Source organism: Mirounga leonina, unplaced genomic scaffold, assembly GCF_011800145.1.
Source record: "Mirounga leonina isolate KUSES-001 unplaced genomic scaffold, KU_Mleo_1.0 Mir_115, whole genome shotgun sequence".
NCBI lineage: Eukaryota > Metazoa > Chordata > Mammalia > Carnivora > Phocidae > Mirounga > Mirounga leonina.
The window spans coordinates 45,155,490-45,169,926 of record NW_023270268.1 but is presented as its reverse complement, the minus strand read 5'-3'; the positions used below and the strand labels follow the sequence as shown (position 1 = coordinate 45,169,926).

Below are 14,437 nucleotides of genomic sequence, written 5' to 3'. Positions count from 1 at the left end.
AGAAAAAAGAAATTAAGTCCTTCTGTCATTGCTACCTAACATGTAAATATTTGTAAACTATATCATCTAGGCCGTTTTGAACATGATTCTAACCGGAAGAGCAAGTCCAAATGTCTTTAATGGCTATCAGAAGGGAAAGTCGCAAGAAATATTACATGGAGTCCTGACCCGCAGTGACGTCGGGTATTTGCAGTGGTATAAGGATGCCTCAGAGGATGACAGGCTTTCGCAGGTAAGTGTGTTCTGATTCGCAACCACACAACCAGAGTGTCAGTGTTTTGATATATTTTTTTTCACTCTCTATATTAAGACAATGAAAAATCTGAGCTTTTTCCTTTACTATATTCCTGCACACCTCCCATCCACCACATACACATACACAAACAGAGAGACTCTCAGAGTCTCAATGTAAATATCTAAGTCTACTGTACTTGCTTCATCTTTTATTGTATACATTTTTATGTATATAGAGTACAGGTAATATAAGTAAGAGGCAAATAACTTTTTTGAAAAACAATACTTGAAATATACAGATGAAAGGAAAGCATTCTTTATCCCCATCCAGCTACAGGCTTCCTTCTCAGAAATCAATTCTGTCAGCAGCCCATGGGTATCTTCCCAATCCTTTGTTTATGCAAATGAATGCATATTTTCAATCTATTGCTTAAAGCTTAAAAAAAAATCACTGGGGAAAAAAAGCCTCCTGCCCCCCACCCCCCCCACCCCATGAAACTCCTCTCAAAATGATTTCCAGCTCAGGGGATTTACAACCTCTGACAACCTTCAGAAAGTAGAATGTGCCGTTGAAAAACATAACCAGAGAATTAAGTAAGATATGACTCTGCAGAAATAAACAGGAGAGAGGGTGAGAAAGCAAATACACCCACCCCAAACCACAAATCAAAGATGCTTCTGTGATATTTTCACAAAGATCTCCATCCTAAAACCCAGGCAAGGCAAGGTGGGTTCTGTGAAAAAGCCAGGCTTCTCTGGAGTGGCCATGAAATTAGCTGGGATGTAATTCAGTAGGATGCTGACAACCCCCCAGCCCTGTCCCGGCCCCAGCCTCTCCCAACCACCAGCAGTAAATGAGGGCCTTGCTGCTCAGTGCCCTGTCCTGTCCTTCACTCTCCCAGTTCAGCTCAAAATCCCTTTCGTGGGCACAAGACTTCAGGCTTTAGAAGATCCTTTTATATCCAGATCTTCACTCGTCTTCCCTCCTGCTCTTGGCTCCAGCCACAATGCCTTACTCATGAAATCCGCAACTTGTTATACCTACAAATCATGTATCTGAGGGCACCAGAGAAGTAGAGTTTGACCGTAGCAGAATTAAGTACATTTTGCATACAAGCCTGTTTAAAGTTTGCTTATTATTCCTTGAGTTTGAAATCTAGGCCCATCATAGAAAAATGAGAAGTGGCAGAGAAGCTAAAAGTAAAAGAAATGAACCCATTCCCATCACCCAGGGGTCAATCCTTTCAGCAATGCGTCCTTCTCTTTTTCTTTCTTATATAAATATGTCCTATGCTACTCTTTGGAAACCCAATTTTTATCACTTAACACATATCTGTATGTGTCAATGAAGATATGTCCTTCATCATATTTAGGATGCAAAGAGTTCCACTGCATGAACATGAAAGACCGTACTTTGAATATACCCTGGACAGAGAAGGGACTTGTTATTGTTATAAAATTCCAAATCCCTTGGTTCTAAACTGGGAACTCATCTTAGAATTTGATAGATCTACAATAAAGAGGAAAACGAAGCCACCCAAAGAAAGGAACTATAGATTTCAGTTTACATATTTTTCTCTTTTTTTTTTCAACCACACACTTTCACCTGATGGCCAAGACTTAGTTTGGAGAAAAATGGCAGGATACACCGGGAGGATACACCAGGGGCAAGTTTCAAGGAGTGAGGACGCAAAAGCCACAATCGTAATTTGACTGCTTTGTCTATGATTACAAAGCTCTTTCACACGATTTCACTCTATTCTCATTATAAACTACAAAGATTTAAAACAGCTTTGTCGTCGCTCCATACCTGCAGCACGCTCTACTATTATGTGATTAATATTTTTCTTTAAATCAACTCATTTTAAAAATTTGCATGTAACCATTTCTGCAGCAGTAATACAAGCCACGGACTTGACATCCTCGCTATTTTTTTTCCCTAATACATATTCAAAGAAGTAAATAAACAGGTTTTGTTTTAAAGTTTACCCTGGGCCACTGGCATTCCTGCCTCGTGCCACCAAACGGCACTTCTGTGCCACACTTTGGAAACCTGGAATAAAAGTGAGGGGGATTCTGTAACACGCAGGAAGCCGCCCTCACCTGAAAAACCAGGAGACTTGGTTGGAGGCTTTGCCCGGCCCCTCACAGGGGTGTGACTTGGGCTGGTCACCTACTCTCTCTACACCGGTTTCCTCATCTCAAACTAGTGTCCTCACACCTGCTCTGCAACCACGGGACTGATGCGAAGAGCAAACAAGATTATGAATGCCAAAGCCTGCTGGGAAGCCAGAGTGACCTGTACACATGTAAGTTTAGAATGGATGATAAAGGCCATGCTCATTGATCGTCTCCTAATTGTGAGGCTCTGTGTCCAGGTACAAAGATGAGTCACACATGGGCCAGTACATACACACACGCTGAGTGTTCGGGGAAGGAGACAGACGATAAATGCCGGAGAACCGTGCTCTCAGCGCTGGCTGCACACTGAAATCACCTGGAGGGTTTGGTTTTTTAATTGACTTTATTTTTTAGAGCAGTTTTTTTCCTCCACAAAATTAAGCGGAAGGTACAGAGATTTCCCATATATGCCCTGCCCCCACACATGCATAGCCTCCCCCATTATCAACATCTCCCACCAGAATGGCACATTTGTTACAATTGATGAGCCTACATTGACACATCATGATTATCCAAAGTCCATAGCTGACCTTACCATCTTGGTGTTGTACATTGCCTGGATTTGGACAAATGTATAATGACGTGTGTCCACCATTATAACGTGATACAGAGCAGTTTCACTGCCCTAAAAGTCCTCCATGCTCCAACCCCAAGCAACAACTGATCTTTTTACTGTCTCCATAGTTCTACCTTTTCCAGAATGTCATATGGTTGGAATGATACAGTATGTAGCCTTTTCAGGTTGGCTTCTTTCACTTAGTAATATATAAGTTCAAGGCTCTTCCCTGTCTTTTCACAGCTCAGTTGCTCATTTCTTTATAATGCTGAATAATATTCCATTGACTAAGTAATATTCCGTTGATGTACCAAGGTTTATTTGTCCATTCACCTACAAAAAACATTTTGGTTGCTTCCAAGTTTTGGCAATTATGAATGAAGCTGCTCTAAACATCTGTGTGCAGATTTTTATGTGGACATAGGTTTTAAACATTTTTAGATAGGTAGCAGGGAGCATGATTGCTGGATATATGGTAAGAGTGTTTAGTTTTGTAAGAAACTGCCCAAATGTCTTCCAAAGTGGCTGTACATTCTTGCATTCCCACCAGCAGTGAGTCAGAGTTCCTATTACCGCACATCCTCACCAGCATTTGATGTTGTCAGCATTCTGGATTTTAGCCATTCTCATAGGTGTATTGTGGTATCTCATTGCTGTTTTCATTTCCTCGATCATATGTGATGTGGAACATCTTTGCATATGCTCATTTGCCATCTGTATATTTTGTTTAGCGAGTCGTTGGCCCGCTTTGAGAGCTTTTAAAACTACCAATGCCCAGGTCATCCCCCAGAACGCCGTCAGCTTCATGTGTGGAAGATCTGTGTGGGCACACAGGGCCCCAACACTCAGAAGGCCCTGCCCTTAGTCTAATGCTCTACTGTCACCATCTTAAAATTCTTACTAATTTTTGAGTAAGTGTCCCCACGTTTTCATTTTGCACTGGGCTGCAATTTCATAGCCAGTCCTAGCCAATGACTCTATTCTATTTGGTCTAGAGAGCATCTGAGCATTAGAATTTTAAAGCCCACAAGTGATTCTCATGGGCAGCCAGGTTTAGAAACCTCGACATTTTAGACTGGATAATGTCTTTGTGGTGAGAGCTGTCCTGTGCATTGTGGGATGTTTGGCAGCATCCCTGGCCTCTGTCCGCTAGATGCCTATAGTTCTGCCCTTCGATGTGACAACCAAAAATGTCTCCAGACCTAGCCAAATATTCTCTGGGGGGACAAAATTGCCTTGGTTGAACTAATGCTTTAAAGGAAGGGCAGAGGGGTGCCTTGGTGGCTCAGTCATTGAGCATCTGCCTTCAGCTCAGGTCACGATCCCAGGGTCCTGGGATCGAGCCCCGCATTGGGCTCCCTGCTCCGTGGGAAGCCTGCTTCTCCCCCTCCCACTCCCCCTGCTTGTGTTCCCTCTCTCGCTGTGTCTCTCTCTGTCAAATAAATAAATAAAATCTTAAAAAAAATAAAGGGCAGAAACTCATTAGACCTAACTGATTAAATCCATGTGTGTAGAATTGGAAAACTAGCTATTGCAACAAACATTATAAGAAAGAATATCGTCTTTCAAGCCGTATCAGAAAGGTTGACAGCTTTCTGCTCCTGTAAACATCTGAAAGGCTTTAGGGAAAAGTCTCAGACCTTATCTTAAATTAAAATTAAGTAGGTGTTTGCTACATAGCTACTAAGTGGCTCTGAGAAAAGGGCCGATGTTAAAAGAAAATGCCACAAAAAGGGAGAGAGGGACTGAGAGAAGGAGAGCCGCGTGCCTCAAAGAGTCAAGAATTCCCAGAGATCCAGCGCTACCATTTCCTCTGGAACACATTTCTTTCTACACAAGTCAGCTCAGACCAATAGAGCTGCTAAATCATGCTTTAAAGAAAATTACCTGCAGCGCCTAAAATATCCTCTGGTAATAAAGTGGATGTTTGTCAGGACCTTTAAAGCAAGCCAAAAGGCCAAGGCATGAGGTAACAAATAAGAGCTTTCCTACTGAGAAAGTGACTAATGGGGCAAAATGGACCAGACAACAGGACCACCATGCAAATGCTTGCTCATAAATTGGAAATGGGGCAAAGCATGGAAACTGCCCAAGTTAGCTTTAAAATCTACATAGAAGTCACATCTACAATGCTTCTGTCTTTTCGAAAAGGGACTCATGGGACTTTTCATCCTGCCATCTTGGACTCAGTGTTCTTTCTCCAGGGAGACTCCTATGAATCCTGTCCTCAGTGAAAATTGCCTGCAATTGTACACTAATAGCTTGAAACCCCGAGGATGTTTATTATGTTGTCTCTGTCGTGCACTTGGAGTTTGGTTTCAGAACAAATGTATTAAAGAGCAAATACCGGCTGGCGGTTGGTTCTCGAACTGCTGAGATCTATGAATATGTTAGACATATAAAGTTTTTTATTGGAAGAGGCTTTTTTATTCTTTCTATATCCGCTCATTATGTGGGGACAAAAAGCAATCCATAACTCATCTCTATTACTCAAATAATTATATCTATAATTATGTTCTCTCTATATATAATTTTACATATATTTTTCACCATCCCTGGAGATGGAACTTAAAGGGAGTCTATACAAAGCTTATTTACTCAATGTAGTGCTAACAGAGCCCACACTATGTGCTAGGCTCTCTCCGAGCCATTCATTCGCACTGATACCTTATTTCATTTCATCCCCACTTCCACTCAAAGGGAGAAGTGTTAGTTTCAGTCCAGTGTCTGTTGTGTGACCATTAATTTTAGACCCGAGAAAATCCAGACTGAGCAAGGTGTAGGCACTTGCCCTCGGCCACCAGCGAGGCATCAGAGACTGTGTTAGGACACCAGATCTACCTGCATCAGAGCCCAGGTTCTGCCCACTGGGCCACACTGTCTGCCATTACCATCTTTTCTTGTCTTCTGATAAGGTGATCAACACAAAATGCCAGTTCTTAGAATTATACGCTATCATAAGTGCTTTTATAATCTATCCTACCTATATATTTACATATAGATGTAGATTTGTATCATGTCATCTGTAATATCTGTTATAGGTACACTGATGTTAGACTCTAACATACATTTATTTATTTATTTTTTAAAGATTTTTTTTTAAGGTTTTATTTATTTGACAGAGAGAAAGACAGCCAGAGAGGGAACACAAGCAAGGGGAGTGGGAGAGGGAGAAGCAGGCTTCCCGCGGAGAAGGGAGCCTGATGCGGGGTTCGATCCCAGGACCCTGGGATCATGACCTGAGCCGAAGGCAGCCGCTTAACGACTGAGCCACCCAGGTGCCCCAAAGATTTTATTTATCTGAGAGAGAGAGCATGAGAGAGAGAGAGAGAGCAAGCACGAGTGGGGGGTGGGAGGGATCATGACCTGAGCTGAAGGCAAACGCTTAACTGACTCAGCCACCCAGGCACCCTTCTAACATTTATTTATTTTTAAAGATTTATTTATTTTTATTTGAGAGAGAGAGAGCACTTGTGTGAGCAGGCGGAGGGGCAGAGGGAGAGAAAGAATCCTCCATCAGATTCCCCACCGAGCAGAGAGCCCGAAGCAGGGCTGGATCCCAGGACCCTGAGATCATGACTTGGGCCGGAATCAAGAGTTGGACACTCAAGCGACTGAGCCACCCAGGCACCCTAGACTCTAACATTTAGATGGTGGCAATACCATGGCTAGGTTTTAGAAGGCATGACTCAATAAGCTAGAACTTTGTACATTGACTTCCAGGTTAAAGCAGTCATAAGTTTGAGTTGATCGTGAACAACACGTACTTGGGGCACACCCTCTGAAAAGGATCTGCCCCCCTTCACCTGCTGGTTTGGCAGACCGTGTCTGTCTAGTACATGGCCAAAGGACAAGCTCAGTGGCACTGAGAGACATGCTAATGGAAGACACACGTGACCACAGTGTATCCAGAAGCCTCATAGTTCACAGTATTTTATTATAGAACTGAAGTACCTTGCAGAACATATGTCTGCTCAGAAGGACCTAGATGTGGTTCCAGAACAGTGCTCTCTATATCACTGGATTGAAGACCCCCACGGCCAAACCCCTTCCTTTCTGCTCTGAGCAGGGTTACTCCTCCACACAGGACTCCTGAACGTGCCAACTGGGTACTTAGGTGCTGTGCGGGTACGTAGGGGCTCCTGCCTAGGGTGAGCGCTGCAAATCAGAAGATTATGTGTATCCACTGATAATAAAAATCTAATATAAGAAAGGTTTTGGAGTTCAAAAGAAAACCAACGTACTAACAGATTCTGCTGTCCAGGTGAAAACCATCCTGTAATGCTGTATCTGTCTTCCTAAAGTAAATCTCTTCTTACTCTGGGATAAAATTGCAGAGACTGCAAAAATACACGTCTTCCAGTCCCAATGTCACAGCCCAGTGGGTGAGATTTAAAAAAGAAAAAAAAATGGAGTTCTCATTAGATGCCATGGCAAGCCCCCCAGAGCCCACCAGACTGACAGTTCCCGTGGAACACAGCCAGCTACCCACAAGCTTAGGCACTATTTTGAAGCCTGCCATCCCTTTTCTCTTTGAAGGTACAGGTTTGAGTGTGAGGTTCCGATACCCAAGTGAGAACATAAAGCAGTTTGAGTCTAACACCATCTGGAAAGCCTTAGGAGGTTTGCATTATCTTCGCACCTGCCACCGAGCAGAAAAATCAACTCTGATTTTTAGAAGGGGCTGAAGCCATTTAGGTCTTGCTGGAATTACTCCCCTGGTAGCCCCCACAGAGCACGCCACCATCCCAGCCGTACCCTCTTCCCTCTTTAAATTCCCTTTAAAGAGACTCGTAGGAAGAAATCCAACCATAAAAGTACCATGTGAAGCTCCACCCACGGCGCTCTCCCCACCAAGTTGCTGAGGTCGCACCCCGCAAACATGACAACATACCTGCGAACTCGCCGAGGGAAGTTACATCAATTCTGTGTTGCAGGTGCAGAGAGCCAGACCCTTCACAGTTATGCACGCGAATCGTCACCAGAAATCAGGGAAGAAAGCACAAATCTCCAACACCTTTCTCCCATTCCCATTACCAAACTGGGCCCTTGGGACTTGCAATATCAAGCTCATTATGCAAAGGCACATTCTAAGCACCATTGTTCTAGATGGCAAAAAAAAAAAAAAAAAAAAAGAGTTACATGGACTCAATCCTTGCCCTGTAGTGTTTAGAATTTATCCATCCTTCCTCCTGTCCTTACAGTTTTACACTGGCTTAAATGATACATGTTATGAAAGGCTTGATTGCTGCATGTAACACTGGGCTTATTACACAATGAGTGAACTTAAGGAGAAAGGTATTTTATTTATAGCACTACTGTATCACAAGTTAATTTCCTTTTTTACCATGGCAACACGAGGCAACATGCACAAATTCTGCATTGGGGGAATCTCACCAATAAAACATATTTAGAATGTGGCTTTTGGGGGTGGAGGTTAGCTGATACACTGTCTACCCAAAAGCAATACAAATTTTTATCTGAAAGTTCCAAACACATGATGTGGTGTGCTAAGAAAAAAAGGGGATATAATATTTGGCTGCATTCGGTTGGGAGGTGCTTCGTTTTGTTTTCGCAGGCCCCACTTGAAACCAGGTGTGTTCTCAGCTGCGCTCTTAAGGCTTGCCGCTTAGAGTTAATAGCCAAAGTGCCTTGACAGTCATGCATGACATTTTCCTTTCCCCTAGAATCTCTGAAGGCAAGTGAGGCTCTGCCTGCTCAGTGTGCAGTCTCTGTATAGAAGAGATTGTCGTATTTATAACTACTTTATCTTCCTCCTACTCTTAATAAAATCTTGAGTAGCTTTGGGTTCAGAAGAGAAAACTGTTGTGTTGTTGCGGAAAGTAACAACAGTGTGGTGTCAGCACCTCGCAGAGAGTTACCTGAGTGCCAGTTGAATTTTGCCTCTGTTACAAAAACTCTGTGAAACAATATTATACATGTCTATATTCTATTACATCCACCCAGACGTAATTTACAGGAACTTCCATTGGTTGAAAATCGGCCCAAATTCAATTCTTTTGAATTTCAAAAGAAGTGACATTTTATTCCAAAACGGCCCTCAATTTCCTAGTTTATCCAAGTTTTCCAACCTTAAAAATTCCATGTCCCGAAGATCGTATTTTGATTACATCTAATCTTAGTATACAAGGTGCCATGGCAAGAAGGCCTAAGAGAGAAAGTGCTTATTTTGTAACTAATGAATGGTTACAATGTTATTTGGAACTTGTGGGTGGATTCTTGGAACGTAAACACATTTGTTGGCTTCCATTGCACATCCTCTGTGTTTTATTTCTGACGTAGCCAGTGGGCGACTCGCCGGTTTGATATGTGAGATGCTCATATTTATACTCAGCCCAGAGGGGCTAATTCTAGTGTGAGTAGATAAGCAATTCCTGCACCCACTATGAGCATGTCCAAATTGAGGTGCTAGGCTTGCACCCCCTTTTTAAACTATTAACTAAAACAGAGTTTGTGTCTTTCAAACACAGTAATAAAATTTTTCTATGGTAGCGGAAAGTGAAAATCTTAAAGACAAAAGCATTTCTGATTCACCCACTCACCCACAACTGAAGAATTTAAACTAAAGCAAAACGAAGAGATTTGAATAGAACTATTGAGAAATCCAAATGTCAAGTTATTAGCCTTTAATACTTGAGTTTATGAGATGTGATAATTTTTCAAAGCTGGATATTCCATAAAACAGAATCTGTTCCTGAACACACAGGACAACTCTAAGGACTGATGGAGAAAAGAACCAGAATTGGATCCTTCCGTTATGGGAAGACACGCCAAGGCTGAGGGTCCAGTAGCTCTCCCTGGCATCACATGAAAATGATGGTTTGTTTTTTTTTCTATGTAGTTCATGCTTATTTCTCTACATAGAAAAAATTAGTTTTTAACATTAATACGTTTTGATGGAAATCTTTAAAAAATATGTGCTTTCCTGTCTCTTTAAACAAAATGGTAGATATCATAAATGGAAACGCACTGTAATATCATGATGCCGGAAGGGGCCTCTCAGAGTGGTACTTTTGTCAGTCTAATTCACTAGTCATGAGAAGTCAAGCTGAAATGATAGTTGTGGGGAAAAGCTAGATAAACTAGTTAAAAGAGCAAACTTAATATTATTATTGTAATGCTAAACTAGTATGCTCCGCTCTCAGTACATCTTCACATCTGATGTGAGTGTTAACAGGCAGATAGATATGTGTGTCTATGTATGAATGTTTGTATGTATGTCTGTGTTTTCCCCTCATTTCCCAGGAGCTCTTCCCTCCATTCAAAATATTCTATATTTCTTTTTTTTTTAAAGATTTTATTTATTTATTTGAGACAGAGAGAATGAGAGACAGAGAGCATGAGAGGGAGGAGGGTCAGAGGGAGAAATAGACTCCCCGCCGAGCAGGGAGCCCGATGCGGGACTCGATCCCACAACCCCAAGATCATGACCTGAGCCGAAATCAAGAATCACACACCCAACCAACTGAGCCACCCAGGCACCCCTATACCTCTCTATTTTTATTTTTATTTTTATTTTTTTTAAAGATTTTATTTATTGGAGAGAGAGAGAGAGTGAGAGAGAGTACATGAGAGGGGAGAGGGTCAGAGGGAGAAGCAGACTCCCCACCGAGTGGGGAGCCCGATGCGGGACTCGATCCCAGGACTCCAGGATCATGACCTGAGCCGAAGGCAATCGCTTAACCGACTGAGCCACCAGGCGCCCCAAATATTCTATATTTCTATATTCTAAATATTCTCTTTTTCCTATATTCTAAATGGTTAGTGTTTCCAGAAGTCTGACCACCTGCCGAATGAAATATTGTCCTACCTTGGGCATAGGAGTAAATACACCAGTCAATGACGAAGACAAATGGAAGTTCTTTTATTCCAGCACTACACTTATGTTTCAGTTTGTTTATTCTCTAAACTTCCACGCCAAACTGAGGTGGCTCCACGTCCTCCATGAGGCCATCCCCACACCGCAGCATCCCCGCTACACCACAGCCTGCGTACATGTAAACTCGCTCATGACGAAGCCTTCGCTTCAGATCTCACTGCGCGCAGAGCGCCCTGTGCACCTACAAGTGTGAGAAGAAGCCTCCGAGCTGCGTTTTGATTGCAATGATGTATCAGCATCCACCGGGATGTGGCCAAATCTATATACTCATCTGCATCCACCTCTCCCCTTCCAGGTGGGCAGCATGCTGAAGACCCCCAAATTACCTATTTGGCTGTGCAACATCAGTGGAAAACCCAGCGTCCTTTTTAGCACAAACAGGCAGCTCTCATCAGACTGGAAAGCGGAGCGTCGCTTTGCTCTGTATCTGTACAGTGGCCGCCCCGCCCAGGACACGCCTGTGCATCTCACAGTAGGTGAGCATTTCAAACCCCAAGTGCCAAGCGCTTTCGTGCGCTCAGAAAGATGCGGCTGCGGATGTTTCACCGCTGTGTGGGTATTCCCACTCGCTTTGCAGGGAAATGCTTAGGCTTGAGTTCTGAAATGAAACCCATGCACGAGTCCCACGGGCCTAAACCCAAGCACGGCAACCCAGGCATTCTACAGCTGCTTTAAATAAGAGCAGCGGGCTTAGAAGTAGCACAAAGGAACAAACAACCTCTAGGTAAGAGAAACAACAAAAGGGGGAGAATCACATCTCCAAAAAAGCCCTCTCCGGGATCTTTTACCTGTGAACATCAGGCACTTAATGCCTGAGGGAAGAACTGGGAAGAATGGAGGGATTGGGGCAGGGGGCTGCCATTTGGTCAATTCTATCCTACAACCGATCAGGTGATCATCCAGCGACATTAGTCAGCACACTGAGAGTGCATTTCGGTGCAGATGTTTGAGGGCCTCCTAAGTGCCAGGCGCTGTGCTAGACACTAGGAAAGCCACGACAATGAAGGCATAGTCCATAGTTCAGCAAAACTGAAGAGGGTCCGGTCTAATGGGAGGGGCAGACGACCACACAGGTCATTTTACTTCCATTACACCCATATTCGTTTAAACTCATAAGGAAAAAAGAGTAAACTTTAAATGTCTTTAAACTTTTAGTGTCTTGAAACACTGGCCTTTTGGACAAGGGAATAAACACAATGAGACTGGGAGTCTGTATTGGGTACCTTGGTTCTACTGGTGGAGGCTTGACGGCTTGATGTTTGACCTGGCATTTAGCATCATGGGCCTGGTGTTAAACAACTTTTCATTATAATGACTAAATCTGGAAAAGTCTTAGTGACTCTTTTTTTCTGTGCAGCTCCTAATTCTTCTTTAATTATGAAAGATATATATTAGGCCATTTAATTGAGGAAGACATTGACAATATGTTCCTTAAAATATCATTCCTACTTTACTCTCTTCTTTGAGGAAAGCATCATTTTTTAAAAGATTTTATTTATTTATTTATTTATTTATTTATTTATTTATTTATTTATTTATTTATTTATTTATTTGAGAGAGAGAGACAGAGAGACAGAAGGCTCCCGTGCACATGTCCGAGCATGGGGGGAGGGGCAGAGGGAGAAAGAGAATCCCAAGCAGACTCTGAGCTTAGCACAGAGCCAGACATGGGGCTTGATCCCAGGACCCTGAGATCATGACCTGAGCCAAAACCAAGACTCGGACGCTTAACCAATGGAGCTACCCAGGCACCCCAGAAAACATCATTTGTGTGTGTGTGTGTGTGTGTGTGGTTTTTTAATTTATTTTTAATTTTTTTATTTTTTACTTTTTTATTGTTATGTTAATCACCATACATTACATCTTTAGTTTTTGATGTAGTGTTCCATGATTCATTGTTTGTGCATAACACTCAGTGCTCCATGCAGAACGTGCCCTCTTTAATACCCATCACCAGGCTAACCCATCCCCCCACCCCCCTCCCCTCTAGAACCCTCAGTTTGTTTCTCAGAGTCCACAGTCTCTCATGGTTCGTCTCCCCATCCTATTCCCCTCCCTTCATTCTTCCCCTCCTGCTATCTTCTTCTTTTTTTTTTTTTCTTAACATATAATGTATTATTTGTTTCAGAGGTACAGGTCTGTGATTCATCAGTCTTACACAATTCACAGCACTCACCATAGCACATACCCTCCCCAATGTCCATCACCCCGCCACCTCATCCCCCAACCCCCACCACTCCAGCAACCTTCAGTTTGTTTTCTGAGATTTTTGTATTAACTCACATGTACTTCAAGCATGCTCTTCTGGGCACTGTATTGGAAGCTGTACATGTAATCCCATTAAGTTCTCACAGCAGTTATAGGAGGTAGATACTATGATATCTATTTCCACACAGAAGAAACTGAGGTAGCCAATAAATAGTTACTAACTGAACAAATGAGGCTGAGAGATGTTAAGTACCTTCTCAAATGTCATATGAGACAAAGCTGGCTCTTGAACCCAGTTCTTGACTACCTCACTAAGCTACTTTGCCCTTCACCCAAAAATGTAAATGTACTCTTAGAATCACTGAGAAGTGATGAGCTCCCCCTCTCCTGGTTTTCCTGACAGCATTCTGTGGCCTACACCTGGCTCTATGTGTCCTATCATGGTGCTGGGATGCATATCACGACTTATCACTATTCATATTCCAAAATACAAAACAACCCATGTTACCACAGACTTGTTTTGTATGGGGCATTTCTACATACCTTCTACTGGAATCCCCTTCTGCTTAACCAGTTCTAGGAACACAGCTTGCTGAGCCCAGCTCCTGCCCACCCATTGTGTGTTTTCCTTCCTTCCTGGCTTCCTCTGGAATGGTGTAGAGAGGCTAGGGCCTAAATGCTGGCTGTTCAGGGAGCCTGGGTGGCTCAGTCGGTTAGGTGTCTGCCTTCGGCTCAGGTCCTGATACCAGGGTCCTGGGATTGAGCCCCAGGCCAGGCTCCCTGCTCAGCGGGGAGGCTGTTTCTCCCTCTCCCTCTGCCCACCCCCCTGCTCTCTCTCTCACTATTTCTCTCTCAAATAAATAAATAAAATCTTTAAAAAAAATGCTGGCTGTTCCTCACTCAGATACTCACTCCCATCACTGGGAAAGGAACCAACATGAAGATGAACATGTACCAAGAAGACGGTTTTCTCCAGTAGAGATGGCAATCAGGACCAAGTGGAGAGAAGCCACCATCAACTGGAATGGAACCGTTCCCTTTCTCTAAAGAGAAAGCCAGGATGTGCAATGACTTACGAAGTGTCAGAGCTCCTGGGGCACAGAGCCTCATATGGGGGGGACCACTTTACTTCTACATTCCTCATTCACGAACCCCACTGAAAAACCCCATTAGCCATTCTTTTTCTTTTTCCCTTTCTTTCTTTCTTTCTTTCTTTCTTTCTTTCTTTCTTTCTTTCTTTCTTTCTTTCTTTCTTTTGTTCTTTCTTTCGTTCGTTTGTTCTTTCTTTCTTCTTTTCTTTCTCTTTCTTTCTTTCTTTCTTTCTCTCTCTCTCTCTCTTTCTTTCTTTCTTTCTTTCT

General features: G+C 42.9%; 1 protein-coding gene across 1 annotated transcript in view; it reads left to right on the top strand.

The window, feature by feature from the left end:
• Positions 1-14,126, top strand: part of MINDY4B (MINDY family member 4B) — a 36,102-nt gene extending 21,976 nt beyond the window's left edge. The window contains exons 10-12 of the mRNA XM_034988563.1: positions 71-232; positions 11,167-11,347; positions 13,984-14,126. Coding sequence (XP_034844454.1) covers positions 71-232; positions 11,167-11,347; positions 13,984-14,126 — 486 coding nt within the window. The remainder of the gene's footprint in view (positions 1-70; positions 233-11,166; positions 11,348-13,983) is intronic.
• The last annotated feature ends 311 nt before the right edge of the window (positions 14,127-14,437 follow it).